General features: G+C 42.3%; 1 protein-coding gene across 1 annotated transcript in view; it reads left to right on the top strand.

Moving 5' to 3' along the window:
• LOC307229278 (adhesion G protein-coupled receptor L1-like) overlaps positions 1-7,500 on the top strand; it is a gene marked incomplete at its 3' end in the record, with an annotated part of 29,925 nt that overhangs the window by 3,647 nt on the left and 18,778 nt on the right. The window contains exons 2-3 of the mRNA XM_079999241.1: positions 5,772-5,883; positions 7,132-7,345. Coding sequence (XP_079855367.1) covers positions 5,814-5,883; positions 7,132-7,345 — 284 coding nt within the window. The 5' untranslated portion in view covers positions 5,772-5,813. The remainder of the gene's footprint in view (positions 1-5,771; positions 5,884-7,131; positions 7,346-7,500) is intronic.

The following is a 7,500-nucleotide window of genomic DNA, read 5'->3' as shown; positions in this document are numbered from 1 at the left end:
CAACATTGACACATACATTTGATTTAAATGTATTTGTTCCCTGGTAAAACCGTACAACCCGGCTGACACATATCTTATCGTCAAAGGCCTTTACCTATTGCTGCTTAGAACACATTTCATCAGCTCTACATTTTAACAACGGCCAGATCACCTCGTTTGTTATGGATTATTTATTACAATTTAAATTTAACGTGGGTTTTTGAACCAGTGTCCAGGTCATCATGTTCTGTGGCCACTTCAGAACCGTCAGGATAGACCCGACTGGCCGTTAAAGTATCAATCAGCGGGCGTGGACGGTGAGGTCGCCTGTTTGTTTCCATGCTTACGGCGGTTTGGTTTACAGAGGTGTGATTGACGGGGCAGGGAACCTTGTGCATCCGCGAGACAAACATCCAGGTCCCTCAAATATGTACAGGAACTCCCCTTGTAAAACAACCAAGACCTCTTGGTAGTATTCGTGAAGAAAACCGAGCCTCTGGCCTAAACACACACATACACACACGTGCGCGCACACACACACACGCACGCACACACACACACACGCGCACATGTATGCGCACACATACACACACACAAACAAACACACACACACACACACACATTAAGAACACAATATGACAAGGCTGTCTTGCTTTTTTGTGCTTCATGGCTATGTACCCCTAGGGAACTGATGGCCTCTCTTACCAATGTTGCTTTTTTGCACTGTATTCTAGTGTTTTCTATCTTTCCCTCTAATACACACAAACAAGCCCACACACGCACGCGCACACACACACACCCTCACACACACTTCTGCTTGCATTTCCTGACCTTCGTTCTCCGGCGGTGTTAATATTTGTACCTGGTGTGCTGTCTGCGTGAATGATTTATTGCGAGCTCTCAACAGGCTGACTGATGTTTCACATGTATCATTCATATCGCTCCGGGAGAAACGTGCAGTGTTCATTTGATAGGAATATCATCAATTTTATCAAAATCTACATATTAGAAAATAATCTATTCATATCCTATAAAAAGACAAGAATTCAGTTAGTTGACTCAAATAATGAGATGTGGTGGATACCAAAACGTTGTAGCCTCAGAAGCAGAAAACACTGAAACGATTAATGTTGGTGTCTTGTCACTAGATAACTCCGTACTACCTAGATAACCAGAAAGCTGTCCTGAAGCACTTGCTTCTTTTTTGGTCGGAGACAATAGTTATTGTTGGGAAAGATCAAACGATTGAAGATTGAAAATGGCCGGCAATATCAATAAATGAATAACATAGCAACACATGAATGTGACATGCAACGCCCGCTGCATGTCACATTCATGTTCAAATAGCCAAACTACGTAATGTCATAGCCAAACTCTACTCAAAGCTCTTGTTAACAAGGTTAATAACAGAGCCGAAAAAAATAAGTTCTGGAAGTAAAATTCTCATTCATTTCTACCACAGACTATGCTATTTCAACGGCTTTTCCAATATGCCCAAGCCTGATGGGTGTGAAATTCTACCATCACCTCCATACCCTAAGCTTCACCTTTGGAAAAAGTCACGGCGTCCAAACCACCAGCGGTACGACCCTGTGGCTGGCCCAAGTGGAAACCAACACGGTCGTGTGTTGAAGCCAATGTGGAAGTACTTTAAACCTATAAACTGAAAAGAAGTCCACCACACATAACTGTCCCAATATCTAGGTTTACCCTTTGTAAGGCGTGTCTTGGTTGTGATGTTCTACTCCTACAGTGTGAGGGCTCCAGTCACCCAACCTCAGCACACCTCTGCCCTGCTATTCTGTGTTGCTATAGCAACATATCAGCGTTGAGCTGTGTGGAATTCAGGTGTCAATGTGTAAGAAAGCTGATCGGCTGTTTAGGGCATTAGCTGTAATTTACAAACAGTACATATAAATGGCGTGTTGTAGCCATAAAACTGTAACTGACATTATACTGTAAATGAATGGGATAAAAGACATGTGGTGTGCAAGCAGTAATCATTCCTGTTGTTCCAGCCAAAATGCATTTTGTTCCTCAAAAATTGAAATCTTTATCCTGAATTAGGCTTCAGAATTACTTATCGTTTAATAATTACTTAATTCTTTGCAAAATGTTACATTGACATGTCATTTAAATAAATATTTTAACCTGCAATTAAAGTTGAAAAATACTTGTCCCTACTTGTCACTCCTTCTCCCTCTGGGGATTAGCCCCACGAGGAGAGAAGATTTAGCTTCTACTGGTAGAATTTAAAAAAAGTTAGGATTTGGATGGTCATGGAGGTTCTTATAGGTTGCTCCAGCCAAGTTAAATAATCGTTCGCTCTAGCAAAAGTGTATTTAATTATGTAATGCTAGCAACCACACCCTCACTCAATCTGTTTTAGAGGGGAGCCTCCGTTGGGCCCTAAGACGTGTCTCGTTCCCCAGGCGATGGCGAGGTGCATTTAGGGAGGTAGCGGTGGTCAGACGAGTCCCCTCGTCATCGGCCTACGATCCTTTTGAAACAGTAGAGGACACTGTGTACATACCAGTTTTAGGAGACTACCTTAAGGGCACTGGGCCAAATTTTGTCCAATCAACAATCATTGGCAAACAACGGAATGTTGTCTTAAACGAGCCGATCCGAAGCAAATCAAGATTTAGCAACTGCATGCCGTATATTCTCAGACCAAACTGCAAGAAACTGGAAAGAATTCTTTGACCTCATGTCTCCGGTGCTCTCATCACCATAGCAACAGTTGACGAAGCTCATCTGTACTCTAATATTTTATTTTTAGACAAAGAACTCATGGAGAAAATAGGATTTCTCAGAAAAAATGTTGAAACGTTAGTATTTCTTTCATTTTTTACATCAAGGGTCGTGAGTCTTGAGAATTCCCAATTGGGTGTTGAATATTTAGATGGATGATAAGATGTGTCACCAATGATAAGAATGCACGATCATTGCCTTGGCTTTACTAAAGCAAATAAAGGCGTAATACAACTGGTCAAAACAAGCCGCGAATGAAATACAAGGGTTGTTATGGGCCAAAATCAAAAAGAAAATGTCATATTCGTTGACAATATTAAAAATTCTTTCAAAGAAAAAATGTAGTCATTCATTCCATGAGATCAACACTGGTAAGGTTTTCAAGGCCTTTCTTTTGCTAAAATGGTTTGACAAATAATGTTGATTGTTCCAGAGAAGTTCCCAGTAAGTGTATAGAGTAGTGTATATGTGGTGTGTGTGTGTGTGTGTGTGTGTGTGTGTGTGTCCATGCATAGATGTGTACTCCAGGTCGATGCAGGTCTTTGTGTGAGTGCATTACATTCATGAATGTGTTTGTAATTTATTTTACTCGCGGCACACTACTCTCTCTCTCTCTCTCTCTCTCTCTCTCTCTGTCTCTCTCTCTCTCTCTCTCTCCCTCTCTCTCTCTCTCTCTTACTTCGACTCCTGTGTCTCCAAGTAGGCCGCCCGATGGCCTGGAGCTAAATTTTGGTTGCAGCCAGGGCGCATGGTGCTGGGAGTAAAGAACTGGGTGGGTGGCTTTGTCAGGGCCCATCAGTGTCCCTGCTCTACTTAGTCTGCATCAACACTTAGGCGTGTGTTAGTGTGTGTGTTAGTGTGTTAGTGTGTGTGTTAGTGTGTTAGTGTGTGTGCTAGTGTGTGTGTGAGAGAGAGAGGGAGAGAGTGGGTGTAGCGGGGGGGAGAGAAAGAATATGCTGCCCCAGGGGTTTTGGATGAGCAGAGATATATTGTTGTGTGTTAGTGTAAGCGTGTGTGTGTGTGTGTGTGTGTGTGTGTGTGTGTGTGTGTTTGTTCAAAGGGCAAGGGGATGTGTCGGCCATTTAACGATTATATTATTAGTGGCTATGGTGTTTGAGTGTGTGTCAGGGTGGTTCCTGGGGCCTAGAGTCGTTGGTTGGTTGGAGATAGGTAGGAGGTAGTCGTCCCTTTCCCTTCCTGTGTGTGCATGTGTGTGTGTGTGCGTGCATGTGTGCGTGCGTACATGTGTGTGTGCGTGCATGTGTGTGGACATGCGCGCTTGACAAGCATAGGTCTTTGACTGGATGTTGGACATTTGTCAGAGTGACCTAAATCTGTCTGCTGTCATTACCTAACAAGAAGACAGAAAGGAAAAATTAGTCAGGAATAAACATGCAAGCACAGAAACACGTGCGCACACACAAACACACACACACACACACACACGGAACCCGCACAACAAAACATAAATGCTCGTACAGTTATACATACGCAACGATGAAACGAGCGACTGCTTAGAAGGGAGTAGAGGAGTCATTTTCTGAAATGCATGTACTGTCATAGTCTCGATGAGCCTTTTCTGCATCTCCGCCCTCTTTATGAGTTCAGTCTGCGGTATCGCCTTACAGCTCCCTGTATTCCCGGCTGTGATATATCGACACAACATTGCTACCGGGATTTTATTTTATCATTAACATCATGTTGTCTGTAAGGCTGCGTAACAGTAAACAGGGGTCGTTTTTTGAACTCCACAGACTGTTCTAGCTGTTCTCATCAATGCCTCTACCAGCCCGGTCATACTACTCACATTACTCATTTTTCTCTTGGGTGTAAATATTTTACGAAAGCATCAATAGCGATTCTTAAAATACTGTCAGGTTATTACTATTGAGATATCCCGTCAAAGATATTGTCGTCCAGCCCTAATATCGACTTATCGACATCTCCCTCTCTAATCTATTTAGTGTTCGTAAAAAAAAGTGTCGGGAACAGAAAGTGTGTGACTGTGTGTGTGTGTGTGTGTGTGTGTGTGTGTGTGTGTGTGTGTGTGTGCTTGCGTGCGTGCGTGGTTTCAAGGAAAGGTTAGGAATGTTTTCTGGATCAGTGGCTGGACATGCTCCTTGGTAATTATGGATTTATTACCCAGACACACACTGTCACACACAGAGACACACAGACACACACGTGGACCCACAGACACACACGTGTCCACCTTTCCCCCTTCGTTCTCTCCCACTCGTTCAGTGTCAGACAGCACTGTGATATCACCATGGTAACAGCAGATTGAGAGACTTTTGCTGCACTGGTTGCTCTGTTATTTCTCTCTCTCTCTCTCTCTCTCTCTCTCTCTCTCTCTCTCTCTCTGTATATATATATATATATATCAATTCCTCTTTATGTTTCTCTCATTCCCCCATTCGTTGTTCATTACAATTCCATTCTACTCCCTCACCATTGTTTTTCTATTTTTGCAGCTGTTTTTTATGCAATATTTCAGTTGTGCTTGACTCATTCCCTCCCCCCTCTGAGGTCCCCGTGGCTGTTTTTATATCATTATAACGACAGAGAGACAGCCAGAAGGACGAGCGGAGAGTGGGGTCTTTATCTCAAAGAAATGTGTCTGGATCTTTACAAAACATGGTGTGTGCATGACCAAATGTGTGCATGCTTAGGCTTACATGTATGTACACTCACATGCAGTACAGAAGCATGCATATTCATCCACATAAACACACATACACACAATAATAATACACAGTAGGGCTGTCATGAGGATGACATAAGTGTATAATAGTTCAATATCAAATCAATACCACCTCTACCTACTGCAGAAGAGCTATAGTATCGATGCATATTGTAACATAGAAATCAATGTTATTTGCCTCAACCCAACTTATGGAAATGCACCTAATTTTCATTTTATTTGTTCCAACATTTCTAGCATTGGTTGGAATCCCTATCTATCTATATATATATATATGGTAAAGTCAATGAACCATACATATAGTGTTTCACCTGAGTTCCCTCCTCCTTCCCAGGCTTTCCTAACCTGCTGGTGAGACATCCTAATACTTCCCGGCATGGCACTGTTGCCCTGGTTCCTGTGGGTGTGTGTGCTTACCCTGGCTCATGTGACTCCCTCTTTCCAAGGTAAGTCACGTCTCATGAGGAGATTTACCGCCAGGGTTTTAGATTAAATTAACAAGCTCTTTCGAAAATGGAAACAGATAAGCAATTTGACTTAATTTATAATGCCCCCCTCACTCAAATCCGAATTTCTGCCTGACACCTGATGTATATTGCTCTGCTAATAGGCTTGATGAACGAAAGAAAGAAGGACTTGATGGACTGCTGTCCAGGAAAATGGACAGCAGTCTATTTTTATGAAATATGAAATATTATACACACACAAATATTATAACACAGTGTGACCCAAAAAAATCATCATTGTGATCCTTCAAATAATCTACAAACATCTCGTTGGTCCAAGTGTGAAAAACAAGTGTGAAAAACATCACATTACCTGGCAACTTGGTTTCAGTACCATGGACAGCGATTTCATCTCTCCGACCGTTGTTGCTGCTTGTAATTGGGTTTGAGCGTAAATCAGGAGCCATGTTAAAATCAATATTATACTTCTGCCAATATGAATCACCAATTTCAGTTTGGTGAGGAAAGTGTGCAGCTGCAGCCGTGTGTTTTGACAGGTCAGAGATACCTGCGTCACAGACTTACACAACAGCTACAGCAATTGCAGCAGCAGGCAAGCACCTTCAGCAAGCCAAGTCTCTGGAACACAACATCACTACATCAACCAAATATATGGCTAGGGTTAAGATTTGAAAATGTATATGTTTAAGCTATTGACTTAATTGTATTGAAATTAATCAAATCAATAAAATGCAAATGCGATATATATATATATATACGGTATTTCTTTACATAAGGGAAGACATTTTGATTTTGTGTGACCTTGTGTGACTCTGTATTGTAACTCGGTAGTAATGAATACAATTATAATCCAAAATTATTATTGTTTGGGAACCAAAATCAGTATTGAAAATGATTTAACAACACCCAGCTCTTCCTCTCTCCACTCTCATCGGAGTGGTGCATTGACATGTATTCTCCTCTATGCTGTGCTAAAGAAACTGCTACTACTGCACCTTTACCACCTCCACCCCAGCTCCAGGTTATGTACTGCTGCTTGAATAAGAGTATAATTGTATCTATCTATCTATCTATCTATCTATCTATCTATCTATCTATCCATCTATCTATCTATCTATCTATCTATCTATCTATCTATCTATCTATCTATCCATCTATCTATCTATCTATCTATCTATCTATCTATCTATCTATCTATCTATCTATCTATCTTGCCTCCATATCCAGCTATGTCCAGGGCAGCCATGCCGTTTGGGCTGCTGCGCAGGGAGCTGGCGTGTGAAGGCTACCCCATCGAGCTGCGCTGCCCTGGCAGCGACGTGGTCATGGTGGAGACGGCCAACTACGGACGTACCGATGACAAAATTTGCGACGCGGACCCTTTCCAGATGGAGAACACGCAGTGTTACCTCCCTGATGCATTAAAGATCATGGCTCAGAGGTGTGTGGGGGGGCGGTGGGATTGACGAACGCTTATCACTCACCTGTTCAACCAGTGGGTCACATGGAGGGTGGATTATGTTGTGTAGGTGGTGCCAAAGATGAGCTGTGTTAAACTCAGAGGGAAAGTCCTGTGTTGACGGACCATTTGGGAAT

The sequence above is a fragment of the Zeus faber genome (assembly GCF_960531495.2).
Source record: "Zeus faber genome assembly, chromosome: 4".
In the NCBI taxonomy this organism is placed as follows: Eukaryota; Metazoa; Chordata; class Actinopteri; order Zeiformes; family Zeidae; genus Zeus; species Zeus faber.
This window is presented reverse-complemented; position numbering and strand designations above follow the sequence as displayed.